Source organism: Melanerpes formicivorus, unplaced genomic scaffold (assembly GCF_026170545.1).
Source record: "Melanerpes formicivorus ecotype bairdi unplaced genomic scaffold, bMelFor1.0.p_v2 SCAF_39, whole genome shotgun sequence".
Lineage (NCBI taxonomy): Eukaryota > Metazoa > Chordata > Aves > Piciformes > Picidae > Melanerpes > Melanerpes formicivorus.
Window position 1 is genome coordinate 4,991,023 of NW_027142391.1, and position 16,761 is coordinate 5,007,783.

Sequence of the window (16,761 nt, forward strand, 5' to 3'; positions counted from 1 at the left end):
TGAGTAAACACCTTCTGTATGAAAAAATTAGATCCTAGAAGTTTGTTGATAAGCTTTTTTTGGAACTGAGGAATTCTGTCACAGAAGTGCTTTTCACTAGCAAGAATATATGTCGTTGCTCTTACTGGATAGCTGAGACAAGCTTGTCATCTTGTGCTCGTTTGTAGTGGTTCTGAAATCTGTGTTGCTGGATGTGAGGCAGAAAGACGTGAAAATCTCAGTGATTTTTTGTTTGGTTTGCGTGAAGTGAAATACACCCCTGTGATGTTTAATCATGTGAAGAAGACATTGAGAAATTGACTCAAATTTTCAGTCCTCTAAATGCCTATTTATTTGTTCTGTAACAGAAGATACAAGTCACATAAGTGGTAACGTTCTTCCTTTCTGACTTCAGGCTCAACCTATGTTGATCATGAACCATTTAGAGCTATACTCCACAGAACAAGAGTGGTGATTCATTTAGAGTGTATTGCATAAAACACTCTCCTACATCTGTTCCCGTTGGGTCACAGAAATTCCTTATGATTTCAGTGAGGAGTCCAGGTTCACCTTTGCCATGTTTTTGTAGCTTGAAAATTATTGATAAATTGGAGCAGACCAATTTGATTCCCAGGAAGTTGTGCATGCTATGAAATATTGGTTATAAGCTTAATTTTAACAAATAATTGGAATGTCATGGGTCTAATGATGTCTCTTCACTTGGCTATCTGGTAGTAACTATGTAATGTAAAAGAGCCGTTAAAAATGGCTTTGTAAAATTAACTCTTATTGCTCACTGAATGTGTTTTGAGTCATATCTGCCTTCTTTGCTGTCAAAATAATATTTCCATTCCTGTTGAAAAAACAATATGATCACAGCAGAACAAGTCGAAACCTATTCCAAAAAAACAATGCTAAAAGAATCACTTAACATCCTGTGTCCTGAAATTGTTAAACTTAGTGATGGGCAAAAAAGACCCAGACCCTGAGTCTGACTTGTAAATTTAAGAACTTTGTCACATTTTCAAATGAAAGTAAATGCAGAATGCCAAAAAAAATATGTCACTTTTGTAGTTACAGTCTAAGAGCAGGCATTGGAGATCTGAGATCTGACTGCTTGCTTGAGTTTGGGCAAGTTGTTCTCAGCTTGCCCGTCGGTAAAATGGGGCTAATTACCACATTTACCTTATTGTTTTAGTGAGGTTTATGTTAGCTGTGTTTATCGACTGCTTCAACATTCTTGTTTTGGAGTTCTTGGTACTGCAGTGTGTGACTTTTTCAGGTTATTTGCTGCAGTAAAAGCCACACTTGCAGGGAGGTTGTGAGAATTTACTTCCGTCAGCCGTGCATGGGTGGGGAGAGCTGCAAACTCTAGAATGTCAGAATGTCAAGGCTCAGGCAGATTGCGTGCAATCCTAATCCAGCCCTGCAGCTTTGACCTTTGAAGCAAGCTTCACCTTGAGACAGTTGAAGAAATCTATGTATGTTTGTGTAAAAATGTTTTCGTGATACAAGGAATTCGCTCTTCATGGTCATCCAGCCCAGGCTTTCCTTTCCCAGTAAAGGAATTCAGTTCCTGGTCTGATCTGAGAATGAACCTGGTATTCTAAGTCTAAAGAGACAGCCTCCTCTCTTGGGGCTAAAGCAGGGAGTGTAATTAGGATAATCTGTGTTGCTCTTCTGCTGAAATCCATCTCAGACCTAATGATGCTTTCCTGCTAGGAAAGATAAAATAAGTTCCTGTATGAGGTAATTCTCTAGGTTCTCTTAGACAACATTTTTACTCTGTTATAAACCATGTCTTGTGTGCCCGAGAACATGACATCCTGCTATTGCTTTTCTGCCACACTCTGTTCCCTCTTAATTTTAATTTGGAGTGCAGTCATTCTTTCCTTAGCTAAAAGGGAAATTTCGGTTTTGGTTCATTCTTTCATATTCCTTATCATGGAACCTAGTCCAGGTCAGACTCTGCTCCCCTAGGAAGAGAGCAGAGAATTCATTCTCAATGAAATCTGAGGCTCTCTGAAGTAAAAGCTGTTGACTTTGTCACACCGTGCAAATGTGCATTGCTTTTAGCAAGACAATAAAGGGTAAATGGGGTGATCTCTGCTCCTGTGGAGAGGTCGGGTGGTTACATTACACAATCTTCTCCAGCATCTTGCAGCAAATACATGGGTTATATTAAAAGTTGCAATCATATCATTTTTTAAAAGTAAATTGCTGACCTTATGCAGTGGAATCAGCTTTATTGAATTTCGCCAAAAATGCGTTTATAATCCCCCCGCCCCCGCATACACATGATATTCATGTCCTTGCTGCCCATGTGGAAATGTCCCTTTTTATGGTGATAAAATTAAATTTGTCTTTGTCTCTGCCTTGCCTCACCTTTTAAGTTTCCATCCTTAAGAGACACCAGTGGATATCCGTCCCAGAGAATGAAGATGGGCAATATCCCTGCATGGCTGGCTGGCTGATTGTGAGCCAACTGCCACGGAACAAATAAATAAGCTTTTCACATTTAGAGGACAAATAAAGCTGAGGACAGGTGTAATATGGGTATTTCTCTGGCAGCGTTGTGGCCTTAGCATAGGTAAGAATTTATTTTGACTTGGGAATGCTTATGTTTTGCTTCTGGATTTTTTATTGATTGCCACACAATATGAACTGTAAAATCCACAAATAATTATTGTACTACTCATGTAATACTGTATTATGTGTCCTTCTTCAGTAATAACTAACTGTAAAATCATCAAGTCTTTGGCCACATACAGCCCCTTTCCTGAATTCACTTGACAAATAAAGTGCTTGCAGCTTGCTCAAGAATTTAACAAACATATATCCCAAATTTCTGTACTGCTTTGCATAGCCAAAGTATTCTAGAAATATTAACTGACTAAGCTTGTGACACCTTTTGTGGAATGGCAAGATTATAAAATGAATTTAATGTACTTTTGATTTTATTTTCTCTTCTTTGTTAGACCTTTATGTTCTCTAGACAGTTTGCAAACTCCACGTTTCAGTGGGAAGCTGAGGAAATGCCAGCCACATTTTAGATGCAGACTCTGAGTCAAATGCATTAAGAACTGTGAGGTCTGTGATAATTCTGACTCCTGATCGTGTGTGTGTGTATACAAATAAATAAATAATCACACTGTGCCACACTGTCAGTGTGATGTACTGCTGTTTATAGCATTTTCAGTAAAATTAGTCAAAGCATTTTCATGTTTATCCTCTTCAGGCTCTAGCTGCTTTGGGGGGTGGGAGAGGTTAAGCTAGTTTTATTCAATAAAATCAGTGCAAACAGTCTAAGTAAATGAAGGGACAGATTGACCTGTGCAATATTCACATGTGTCCCTTCTTACAGCATCTCCCCCAGCCTCTCTTCATTTATATGTACTATTTTAAAGGCTGGGTGCTCAGAGGTACAGAGAAAATATCATTGCTTCTGCTCTTCAAGTAACCAGCAGAATGCAGCTGTGAAACTCAGAAATCTAAAACACATGTTTAAAAGATGACTCTGTATGTGTTTAAAAAAGAGAGCGAGAGAGGATTCAAGGGAACCAAAAAATAGCAGGTTCCATTACTGTAATTAAATGGCAGCATTTAACCTATCAGGCCGTTGCGTGTATGTGAGAGATGAGCAGGGAGCTGCATTTGAAATGATCACTGTCTTCCTTGGGGGATAGAGTAGTTAAATAATTTGTTTGTGAGGTGTGAGTTCAGTGTCGGGTAAAGCAAGTACTTACGTGTGTGTGTATCTTAGAAGCTGGGGCTGGCTGGCTGTTTACTGAGAATACCCTGGAGGTTGCTGTTTACCAGCACGTGTGCTGGCAATAGGAACACAAACTGCCCCTGCCCACTTGGCAGCTTATCTGCAGAGTCAGGGCCTCACCTGGGCCCAGAGCTTGCATCAGAAAAGGAGATTTTTTTTTACGCTAAGGCCACCTGAGACACAACTAGCAGAAAAATAAAATCAGGGAGGAAGTAGGGGAAGACAAGAATCAAACAACTTCTAGTGAGCTTCATCTGCTCTGGTGGCTGTGAAGGGTAAGTTCACACTCAAAAGAGTGTGGGGCTGTCATCCCTGTGAAGCTGTTGCCCAGAGATCTGCCCCTTAAACAGGACATCAAACTGTTGCTTCCCCTGCAATAGTGTTCTTAATTGGGCCTGGCATGATTCCAGTGCTGCAAGACTGCAGTGTACAAAATTGTGTGGAGAGAGAGATCTGCAAAGGGTATCCTTGGCCCTTCATCATCGACCTCAACTCAGAGAACAGCTCTTTGGGCACACCTGTACAGTGGTACAGATTTTGGCCCCCCAGAAAGGAGACATACTCTTAGGTAGTGCCCAGAAGGGAATATCTTTCCATTTTTTTTTTTTCATTCCTTTTTTATTTGTGAGGTGATCCCTTTGTTTAGGAGCTATTTGCTAGTCCTGAAACTCCAAGAGCTATCCTCAGACAGTGTAAGTGGTATTAGTAGCAAGTTTTTCAGCTGCTTCACCCTACTGATTTGACTTGTGTTATGTTGCAGGAACATGCCCATAAATGTTTCTTAATCTTCACTCTGGTTTCTGTGTGAATTCAGTTTAGCCACTCCCATTTTAACTTTTGTGAGACTCAGTGTTAAGCAAAAAATGTATTTCAGTATTTCCGTTTTGAGTATTTAACCCTAGCGGCTGGATTTTGAGTGCAGCACTTGGCTGAAAGGAGACCAGAGAAAAGACATTTGCTGTATCACCCAGCCAAAGCAAAGCATGAATTTGAGTGCTTGTGTAGTTTGGTGCAAGTTAGAAATCTGGAAGTATTTCCAAAGATGATTTACAAGTGCACACACAAGAAAAGGATAAATTTATTACTTGAACAAATGATTTGTTACAAATGCCCTACCTAGCTCAAACACACACAATGTGTGTATGGATTCTCCAGCGTGTCAGTTTCTGTATGATAACTGTGTCAGTCCCAAACCTTTTACAAGGGATATTGTATAATATTATTCTTGGTTTACAGATGTAGAAATTGAGGCAGATGGAGGCTAAATGACCTACACAAGGTCAATAGCAAGGCTGGGAATAGAACCCAAATGTGTGGAGGCTTTTTATGATACTAATAAGGAAACTCTGGAGGTGTGTTTGGCATGGTAATCGGAACCCTGGAGAACTAGGAGCAGTTAGTATGTTCTGTGCATGTCCTGAGGGAGCAATGATGAAACTTCTTTTCTACCTTACCACTCCAGTTCTCTGTGTGTGGTCACCATAGTTTTTCCACAACTTAACCTCGTTATTTTTAGTATTGTTAGCATTAGTTGTCCTTTGGGCATTTAATCCAGACTCCTTTAATTTTCTCCAGAACTCTGAAGAGCTGATGAAGGCACATGGGGAGAGAAAAAAAACCCCAAACAATAAACAAACCAAAAGATGAAAAATGATCTTTTGTAACTTCTGCTATTTTGTTGACTTGTCCCCTAATGGCTTTTGTCTTTGCTCTTCTTTTATCACGAAGGACCCTGTTTGAATGTGTAATCTTGGGTTTTTTTAAAGTTCATTTGCTATTGTTTCTTTCTTCTCCACCCAAGATTAACATCCTGTGTGATGACATAGATGGTTGTTGTCTAAATGGACGCGTTGTAACCAACAAAATTGTGAAGGGTGGGTGGGGAAATATTTATACAGTTGTGTTAAAAATTACAAAGTAGGTTTGCCTTTTAAACAGAAGGTATTTCAACACTGCTACTGGCAGCATCAGCCTTTAATTTTACAGGTGGCTAGCTTTGTAGTAGCATTCAGCAAACAATATTTTAATAGCATGTAAAAAAATTTCTCTAAAACAAAAGAAAGAACGAGGGCAATTTATAACCTGCAATGAATACCTGCTGACATGTCAGTTTATAATAGTGTATTAGCGTCTCTGTCTTACTTGGGGAAGTGCAAACCAGATTTACCTGAAACATTCGTACCATAATAATCAAATAGATAGTATTTAGAGGTATTTTTCTTAATTGAGCTTATCTGCTTCATGCAATGGGACCTGACTCCTAGGTGTCTAACATTGATTCCACTTTATAGAAACTAGATTAGAGGAGCAAAGACTATAAGACTGAGAAAATGCCTGTCAGAAAATGTGTTAGACTCCTGTGTTCATGCCTTCTCACCCACTGTTGGTTTCTTTCCATTTCCATACATTTTTCCATACACACTCAGCTGTAGCTGCTCCTCTCCATGCTCCTTATAGTGACTTCCTGATGGAGCACAGGACGCACTGGCATAGTCAGTGTTCTGTTCCCTCTGTTCTTCAGACACTAAAACTTCATTTGATACGCACTTTATATGATTTTTCTTGTGATAAGGCTGGACTAATGGCTTTGTTTTGTTCCTTTCTAAAGTTTAAAGTTTTGAAACGAAAAGAGGAAATAAATAACATCGAAGCAAGTTGCAGTTAATCTTGGTCTGCTGAGTCTACACCCTGGCAGGGACTGTCTAATGTAGAAACTATCCAGATGCTCTTGTTAGTGTGTTTGGGGAAATCAGTAATTCCACCGTAATTGAAGGAACAGAGAGTGGTACACCAGGATGGATTTTCCCATTCTTTTATATATAACTAAGTCATTCTTATCCCGTTATTCCACATTAGGGCCAGGCTGCTATGTCAGATCTATTATGGACCATTTTCAGGCCCATGCCACTGAAAGGCCTGATTCTTGCTTCCTGCAGTAACAAAGGAGATGTTGGAGTTACAGATGTTGACTGTAGATCCTTCAGCACTTCAGTGTTGGAATTCTTGTGATGTGCTGGTTCAAGCTGTTGAAAATACAGTTCAAATTTGGAGTTCTGATAGTAAATCAACCCCAAATCTCCTATGTTGCCAGTCCCAAGTTTAAGACAACCTCTGGCTTTCTCCTTAGAAACTCCTAGAGATAATATCACAGATCAGAGAGTAGCCAAAGACCAATCATTTTGTTACTATTGCTCAATAAACTGCTTAAAATATTTTTGTTTCACATAAAATAAATGGATCTGAAGCACAAATGAGGCACTACTGGTTTTAAAAGGTGTGGTAAGTTTGGGTAATAAAGTTTAGTTTCTGGGTTTTTGAAGTGCTGTGTACCAAACTGCTCTACTTTTGGAAATAAACTTGTAGAAGAAATCAGTATCCTTTCACATTTATAAACTGTTTTTGTTGTCAATCCCAATTTAATAGAAGAGGAATTTCTTAGAGATGGTCTTTACTCTGGGTAAGTGACTTCATTTCTGTGTGCAGTGGTTTTCTTTCCAACCTGTCTTTCTTTCACATAAACAGTTGAACACTTTGGGTCTGACTGCCTTCTGCTCCATTTCTGCACAGTACCTGGCACAGTACCTGCATGGTGAATGCCTTTTGGGGTCTCTAAGGACTATTATAATACAAGTAAAGATCATCAGGAACCATCACCATGAGACTTGTTTCTCTGCAGGAATAAAAGCAAGCATTTGCAGATCACAGGTTGGGTATGCTTGGAAACCTAGCCACTTAGTGTATCTAATACTTGTTTTCTCCAAATGCAAAGTCTTACTTCTAGGAGATTGTCAGCTGTAGTTACAGTTTATGACAGTACTATGGTTACTACAGTAATGTCTCTTCCATTATCTGGATTTTCTGCCCTATATGGGCTTCTTTTGAACAAATGTCAGAGCCTTGGTTATGTTCTGTTCCTGATAAACTACCTTGGAATTGGCATCCTGGCATAGTCTTCAAAGTCTTTAGACCCCAAAGGAGATGTTAATTTGAAATCATTTCAAATATGCAGAGGATTTTGTTCTGTAAGTAGTGCTCTCACTTCATGTACTGGCTGAATTGGATGTCCCGTGTTCTTGTGTTCCAACATTGGCATCCAGCTTAGTTACATCCATTGTCTCTTCATCACCAGTAGTGCAGTGGACTGGTGGACTTTAGCAATGTCCACTCACAGGTGACTTTCTATTGGGTGCTCTTCTGCTTGTATGGTAGTAGAAAGGAAAAGCTGGAGGCAAGAGATGTGAAAATAAAACCCACGGATATGAAAACTTAACATTTCTCTCCATTTTTAGGAGGGATTTTTATTTATATTATGGAAGGACTGGTTTCTTCTGTCTTTTTTACTGATCATGGTATTCTTAAAGTGATTCTCTAATAGACAGGTCTTTGGAAGAAAGTACCCAAGACTGGTGTTTCTCTGTGCTTTTGCATATGCTTGTGTAGGAATTTAACTGAACTTTGCAATAAAACTTCTGGTTCTGTAGTTCAGGTTACTGAGGGCTTCTGGACATGTCTTGTTTGATTTAGAGTCATGTTGCTCTCTCTGCCTTTTTTCTACTTTGAACTTTCTGTGAAGCAAAAATTGAGCTTGTTGAATTAAGCTGTGTGCTACCTGAAGATTTGTTGTAGATTAATTCAAAACTGAGGCATCCAAATCCTGTTATGGCTGTGCTAGCACTGCATCTAATAGTACTGTAGCATTTCAGAACTCCAAACCACTTTGTCCTGCATGCTGTTCCTCGTTCTCTCCTCTTAGTGCTTTGGCCCTTGAAATACATAGCTTAGCACTGGGAGCTCTTACTTAAGGTATTCCCTTACTTTTTGTCTATGTGGAATAGAGATAACATACTTCATGAAAGCAAAGAGCTACTTTACATTGGAATAGGAAGACCTGACCTCTCTTACTACAAGTGAAACTGTATTTTCCCTGCCTTGAATCGACCAATGAAATACACTTTGCACTGACTTACAATGCTGTGATTTATGCTGTGATATGCTTTGTGATATTACAATGTCCTTTTGCCTTTGTGTTTGATTTCCTCCCCCCCCCTCTAATAAATTGTAGTGGGCACATTGTCAGTGGACAGGGGTATTTGCCCAAAATGCCCAGAGGAGAATGAGGCATTCTCCCTGCTGCCTCTGAGAAGGAATCCCATGCATTTTTTTTCTCCTCTCTATTAATCTTACTGCATTTTTTTCCTCTATCTTTCCTCCTTGTTTTGAAATAGTATTAGCAAGGGAGATACTTTTAAATAAACTACTAGAAGGAAACATATTTCTCTTTCTTGTATGCACACACATATGTGTTACACAGCCATGAGTGAGTGGCCAGAGGGAACTTTTTCCTTTTATGTGTTGAACTTCTCATATATAGAACACTGTGGAGAAAAGTTGTAGTACTCATTCCTCTTTTTTTAATTCCAAGTCATGCTAAGCAAGTCACTTTGCCCTTTCTTATTCAGAGTGAAAATACTTTGATCCAGTTTTCTGAAGACAATACTTATTTCATGAGAATATTTCATCAGTAGAAAATAGGGAGGATTTAGTTTGTTTGTTTAGTATTTAACCAAGTGAATAAGGCAGATTAGGGGAAGGGGGGGAAACTGGACCCATAAACAAGGTGATATATAATATTTTTTTTCGTTCTCCTTTTAAATAAATACCGATCAGCTTTATGTTCAGAGACAATAGGAGCCGTTGGCTTAAATTTGCAGTTTACTGTATTTATGGCTGTAATATCAAGGTGCTGCCGTCGTAATTTCATGCCCCAATGAGAAGAGCAAGGTCGAAGCAAATGCTTCCATCGGCATCTGCTAACACACTAACTCATAAACAAGGCCCGGCTGGATCAGGTGGCACGGAATAATACAGGCTAATGAAATACAGCACAGCTTTCCATTACTGTTAGTTTTTACAGTGTCGTCATTACGTGTAATTTATGTTTAAAAAATTCAATTTTATACAAGGCTCTGGGAAATAGGGGTCTGCAGGTCACCCGACGACTTTTAACGGCTCTGAGAGTCCTTATTGCGCTCTCCTGTTCCAACAAAATGTTAATAATAAATAAAAAAAAATAATCCTCTTTTACTTTTTCTCTGGTTTGCGTATCTTGCTGTCTTTTTAATTACAAGTGGTTAAGGAGAGTTTGGGGCTCTGGATGATGTCAGGAGTTATCCCCTTTGCTGATGCTCCCAGAGGGGGGTCACTATCTGCTTGCTTTTCTTTTGTCTGTCTATCAATCACCCGGGGTCCTGTAAATGGAGTAAACACAGCTGAGGAGAGGGAGATACTTAACAACCTCTCTCCCAAACCCTCACCCTCTGACATTGCCCTCCTCTCCTCCATTACACTCCATTTTATTATAGACTCCAAAAAGCTTGGCCAGGAAGAGAAACTGCTGCCAGCTTTATTTATTTATTTATTTATATGTCTTATGCCAAAATACTTTTTATTTTAACCTTTTCCTTCCTGGTTGGCTCACTGCAATTCTTGGCGTTGTACTGTCAGTCAGGTTTTCCTTCCTTAGTTTGGTGCTGTCACTGAGATTAGAGCACCTCTATCGGTTCTGATTGCTGCTTCGTCACCCTGATGGGTTAAAGTATATAATGATTCTTAAAGATTGCAATCGCATAATTAACAGTCTCATAGAGGAAGAAAGCTTAAGAATTCTAAACCCTTTGAGTAACTTGCTGAATTACTTTTTATTTCTGCATTTTCCAGCCTGGTAGTTGAGACCAGTCGTTTTCTCTGTGATGTTTGGGTTCCTTTACACAAAGTTTCAGCTGGAAGTGCAGCAGCAGGATGTTTACACTCAAATACAGCAGCTTAATGTAAATGAAGGGTAAAAAAAACCCGGAGTGATGATTCTGAGACCTTAGGTTTTGTTACAATGCTGGGTTGGGCTGAGCCTTATGAACCAAGATGTGTGCTGGAAAAGTTATCAGGAGACTTTGCCTTTTTGACCTTTTTGAAATGTGTTCAGCTAAGCCCAGAGTAGGATATAGGAGAAACATTTGATAATGGAATCACCCAGCACTGCATGTTACTGACTGAACAGGTGGAATCATTACTCTGGATCAGATCCCAGAAGGTTTTTATGATGATTCTTTTAAAATGTGACCATGTTCTTTCTGAGCAGAGTTGACTCAGTGGCTTCCAGGAACAGGAGTGTAGTGTCGTTCCAGGGTCTTTAGCAGCAGATCTTCCTTTTAATCATATGATACCATGCAGTAACTTTGGGTAGCCATTCAGTTTGTTGTAGCTTAACAAGTCGTCCAGTTCTATTTTGTTTTCTTAATAGAAAGTGTCTGTATATGTGGGGGAAACAGCAATGGATACCACCCCTGCCCCTCAGCCCTCTCCTGTCTTTTGTCCCAGCAGAAGGCTATGTGTGATGATTGCTCCAGGGTGGTCTGTCAGAGTGGTTATGAAGCTGGCTTTGGAAATCCACAAAAGGAACTTAATTCTTACCACCACCTTTCCTTATCATCACAGAATTCTTTATTTCTTCCTAAGCAGAAATTTTCTTACTAAAACTAATGTTGCCATCAGGTTGTGAAAATTGTGTGTGAATTATTAGATTGGGCAATGCAAGGAGGAATGTAATGAAGAAAAAGATATGCTCAGTGGATTGAATGAGGAAAAAGGTTGTCAGTGAAATGTTAGAACCTGTGTCACAGAAGGAGAAGAGAAAACTTAGTGGCTCACCTAGTTAAGCTCATGCAAGGGCTTTGCACCACAGTTATTGCTACTGTGTTTCATCCAGAAAATAGAGAAAATTAATTTGTGATGAAACAATGGATTGGGACTTGCATCTCCTGGGCTTTATTTTCTGACTGTCAGAGATTCAGTTCTGACCTTGCAACATTTGTCACATCTGCACAACTCACTTCTTCCTCATCTGTAAAATACGGCATTCCTAGGTACTTCTCTACTTCAGACTGGTCATAAGAGGAAGAGTATTTTGGTGTACATGAGGTTCTTATACTAAATGGCAGTAGATGTTAGAAAAAAGCCTAAACAGACAGTCAGATCCTAAAAGTTCTTGGGCAAAGGAGCTTTTTAGGCAATATCCGAGGTGCAGGCACCAAGAGGTGTTCCTAACAATCCAATTTTATTTGACTTGCTCAGATTCTGTGTTTCACTACCATTTACAAAGACTGAGTGATCCCTGAAAACTGAGCAGCAGCAGTGACAATCACAAAAGAGGGTCAGCAAGGATCTTTGAGTGCAAAACAATCGTGGGTGCTGGACTAGTCAAATCAACACCCTGAAGCCTGAAAAGGGAATTTTAAAGCTTTGTGAAAATTACGACTAATTCTTTGCGATGGCTGTGGTGCTGTAGAGGAATTAAATGGATGGTTGGGGGAAGGGAAGAGGTTTGCATTCTGTAGGGTTGTGAAGGCAGTTTCTTTGCATCCTTCTCCTCAGCTCAGTCCTTGCTCAGTACCCTCTGCAGTTAGATTATTCCTTGCAGATAGCAATCAACTGGAAGGAAGTGTGTGTCTAATTTGCATGAGATTATTTAAAACAAAAAAAAAAGGTCTGCATTAGTCAGGGTGATGGTAAACAACGCAAAGAGATGCCTTTTATAATATAGCCGTGGCTCAGCTTTCAAAGCCAAATATAATTCACTTACAATTGGCAGTTTCCTTTATTGTTCCTTTTAACCTTTTGCATTCTGCATGGTGTTGATCTTGCTGCAACTTGAGAAAAAAGAAAATATTTGTTTTCCCAAGTGTTGAGAAAGTGGATTTAAAGCAATGCTTCTGTTAGACTGAGGAGATTTTCTTGACATACCTATTTAAGAGTTGTGTTAGACACAAAGCTGCAGTTTTTGTGGAGCCGTCTCTGCAGTGGTATTATTTTTGGGTTGCCAACTTTCTGCTACATTAGGGCAATGAGTGAACCATGGATACTTTTATATAATGCAGTTAAGAGAAGGAATGTGGTAAAATAATGTAAGGTGACATACTGGTACAGATGACACTTTGATCTGCTCTAGAAATTCCCACTTTTCTTGTAATTAATATATCAAGGGCTAGTAGTTTGTGTGCATACGTGTAAGTGGTGAATCTGATAAAGTTCTGTCCAAGAGGAACTTTGATGAGTGAGTTCTAATTGCCTGAGGAGAATCTTTGAGTATCTTGTACATTTTTGTTAGTGTGTGTGAGAAATGACAGCCACGAAGACAGGTATATTTCTGAGTCCACTAATGACTAGTTGCTGTGCAGATGTACTCCATACATACACTTAAGGAATCAGCTCTGTGACATTATTCCCTTGATGCTTGGGTGCCAAGGTGACAGGGGTTTAAAAACATTTTGTTCAGATGAATAAAATGGAGGCGTTCCAAGGTGATGGCACTCCCAGTCTTCTCTGATAATTAAGAATGGATGTAGTTGTGATGTTCTTTTGTATGATGCCACTCTAATACTATGAACAAGACCACTTCACAGACAGCATAGTAGTCCAGGAAAGTAATGACAATTTTCATTTGCACAGGATTCAAACCAGGAATTCAAATGTGAAAGGTTTCCTGTTGTTCTATCATTCACATCAGCTTTTTCTGCACAGTGCAGCAGGGTTTTAATAGAAACCGTGATACTTGAGTGTCTCTAGTTGGCAAGACCAGAATAATCCTAGAAGAGCATTGTATCTTCAGAGGATTTCAGGGTTTTTTGTCTCAAACAGGATGAGAATAGAAGGGGCAGTTTGGTTAGGAAACAATAGGCATTGTTTCCTGCTCTTCTTGTAAATGAGGTAAGGATCCTCCATGACTTCCGTACATTTGTAGTGTTAACTATTATCAGCTCTGCTATCTTTGCGTGGAACAAAATACTTTGTGCCGGTGGGAGCCACGTTTGCAGCCAGCAGCTAATGTTGTCTGTCTTGAAAAAATGCCATAGTTGCTAGTGATCTGCAATGTTAGCTTCTGTTTATGCCTTCTACATTGTATTATCAAGAGCTAGTTAAATCAATTTCTTTTTGATCAGGCCATCACTTTTGGACATGGATTAGGCACCATAAATACTGCTTCTCTGACTAGAACTGTAGGCTGAGTTGTGTTCATGTGCCTTTTATTATTCTCACTGCAAGTCTTGTTCCATACCATTATGTGTGGGTTTGGCTCCTTACTCTTTGAGGCATGCATCAAATACAAGTAAAGGGAGGGGATTTTCTCAGCTTGCAGGACCAGAGATCAGGAACTTCAGATATCTGACACTGACAATATTCTGTTATGTTAGAGAAATCGCATCACTTTGCTGGGCATCAGGAGCTACGCTGTACAAAGAATGATATCTCTCAGGAGCTCACAGTGTCTCATGTACTCACAGGAGCAAGGAAAAGATCTCTTCAATAGTTCTAAAGCCATCTGAATACCAGAAGCGCTGTTTCAGTACTTTATGATATTAAGTAATAGTTCTGAGCTAGACTTGTGTATTTATTTCTGGCAATACTGTTTGTGCTACAGATTGTTGTGTCTAGACCTCAGCGTGCAGTGACATTTAAGATCCTGAAAAAAATTCATAAAACTTAGGTAGTATGCCCAAAAGCCTGGCCATGTTCTCTATTGTGTCTCCCTGCAATGTTAAAAAGTGTCTTAAAGGATTCAGTTCAGGAATTTTGTCTATCAGCAGTACTCCGTAGATCTTGAGTGAAAGTGATGGAGAGAAAGTATTCCCCCATTTTTCTCCCATGCTGTCATATTCATACCATTTTCATTACTGTGATCAGTCCCAGCAACAGCTGTGTGAGAATCAAGTGGTCTGTCTCCTCTAATTCTGTTTCCTTAAATCTATATTCTCCCTTCCAAACTTTCTAAATCATAGAATTGTTTTAGTTGGAAAAGACCTCTAAGATCATCAAGTCCAACGGTCAACCCAACACCTCCATGGCCATTAAACCATGTCCCAAATGTTTGTGCATATACACTGCATGTACAGTAAAAGGTCCTGAGTCACTTCACATGTTCCTCATAGCAGCGACACTGGCTTTCCATCTGCTTCTGTGCAGGAGAACATTACAGCTGTCTAGGCCCCACATCATGGTTGCCATCTGAATACTACATTCTTTTTTTCCAGAGGATGTTTTCTCCTGTTGGAAAAATTAATCCAACTGTGTTTTCTTCTTCACAGATGCTGGTCATCGGGAAACCTTTAGCTGCTTTGCTTTTCTCCCTTGTTGGCCAAATCCTTTCCATATGTTGTGGCAAATTACAGATGGTCATCCTGGCATTTCCTGATGGCAGGAGTGACTGCACCAACATGTACCATGTGTGCAGTGTTACCACAGCTCTGCAAGAAATAAAATCCAGGCTGCCCTAGGGCAATCTAATCAGGCAGCAGTAGGCCGGGGCAATGCTAAGCTGAAAGTTTGGGCTTGGCCTTGTTTTGATCTGTTTTGTTATAGTTTTATTTCCTCCTTACATTCTGTGTCCCATTCATACTAATCACAGTCAGTCCTGATTTTTTCTTTTTATTTCTGCATTTGTCATAAAATAAAGCAAATTATTCCCGTCTTCGGAAACGATCTAGACTAATTAGTCGTCTAACCCAATAATTAGTTTTTTGTTTCCCTGTCTGTTTTCATGCATTATTGTTAGTTTTTTCCCCTCTTTTTTTTTTTTACACCATTACAGATTAAAATGAGCCACATTTGCAGTTGATGGTATCTTTTTTTCGGGGGAAGAATGGAGAATTGCAATAGAAAACTACTTCAAAAGCAGCAATAAACTCAAGGATAAATTAAGGAAATTGAATGAGCCACATTTGGAAGCAGCGTTGAGGCTAATATTCTGTCGCTTAAGGTTAAATTGCAACAGAGAAAGAGAGAAAGAGACATTCCAGTGAATCCAAAATTGGGGAGGCATTACTGCTCAAAGTCAGTGCCAAAATTCTTTGCAGCTTGAAAGGGTTCTGCCTGGCTTGAGAATTTAATTATGCGTGCATCAAGTGGGTAAAGGTGCTAAACTGATTTCATTTCCTCTGCTCCCCCAGGCCTGACAGATGAAGAAATTGACCTGGCTTTCCAGCAGTCGGGCACAAGCACGGACGAGCCACAGTCCCCTGGTCCTCCTGCACAGCTGGTGCCACCTCAACTCTCTCACCCTGTGGTGCATAGTAAGTCACACTTTAAAAACATCTGGTCTTGTTGCTTTCTGTAGTGATTTCTGCAGCAATTTCACAGATTTCTGTGCCAGATCCTGGATTCCAGTTCAGCTAATGCCCTACATCTTGTCTCAGTCATACAGCAAGTGTTACTTGAATGCACTTCATAGTTGTCAGTCCCTGGGACAAGATCATATTACAGGGAAAATGAGATACAAATGATCATCATCTGCAAACAAACATCATACATACCAGCCTATGACACCTCTTGCCCTGAAGGTGTATAGTCAATACAAATTAGATTCTGACCCACTATAAGGACTTGAAAAAAGCGTTTAGTTGGTGTAGCACTCAGTCTTCTCTGCTAAAACGTAATGTCTGCCATGCTTCCCTTCATCAGGAGGGCTTTACAATATTTTGATCATTAACACATCATAGAGCTGAGAGATTCTTGGATAGAAGGTGCTGTAAAAGTGCAGCCCTGTTATATCTTTAGTTATTGCAACAGTGGACTCTGTCCAATAAATTGTTGGACATCAACACAAAGCTTTGTATTTTAGTTAGGGGACTTTGTTAACTGGTCAGGGAAGCGATCAGTTCATAGAATCATGGAATATCTCAAGTTGGATGGGACCCATAAGAATTATGGAGTCCAACTCCTTGTTCCTCAGAGGACTAGCTAAAGTTAAACCATATGAGTAAGAGAATCATCCATATGGTCCTTGAACTCTTGACAGTTAATGCCTTGAACAGTTACTTGTAAGAGTGTATTTTCATCATGAACAGCAAGCTAGAATGTGAGGTCTGCAGGACTTTTACTCTGTGATTTCCAACGTGTGAGTTTAAGGTCTGGCACAACAGTATGAATGAGTTTTAGGAGTGCTGTCAGGTTACATCTAATAG

At 39.7% G+C, this 16,761-nt stretch overlaps 1 protein-coding gene across 1 annotated transcript in view; it reads left to right on the forward strand.

Annotated features, from left to right (window-relative positions):
* Positions 1-16,761, forward strand: part of PEX14 (peroxisomal biogenesis factor 14) — a 71,261-nt gene that overhangs the window by 39,288 nt on the left and 15,212 nt on the right. Inside the window, exon 4 of the mRNA XM_068158399.1 lies at positions 15,748-15,870. Coding sequence (XP_068014500.1) covers positions 15,748-15,870 — 123 coding nt within the window. The remainder of the gene's footprint in view (positions 1-15,747; positions 15,871-16,761) is intronic.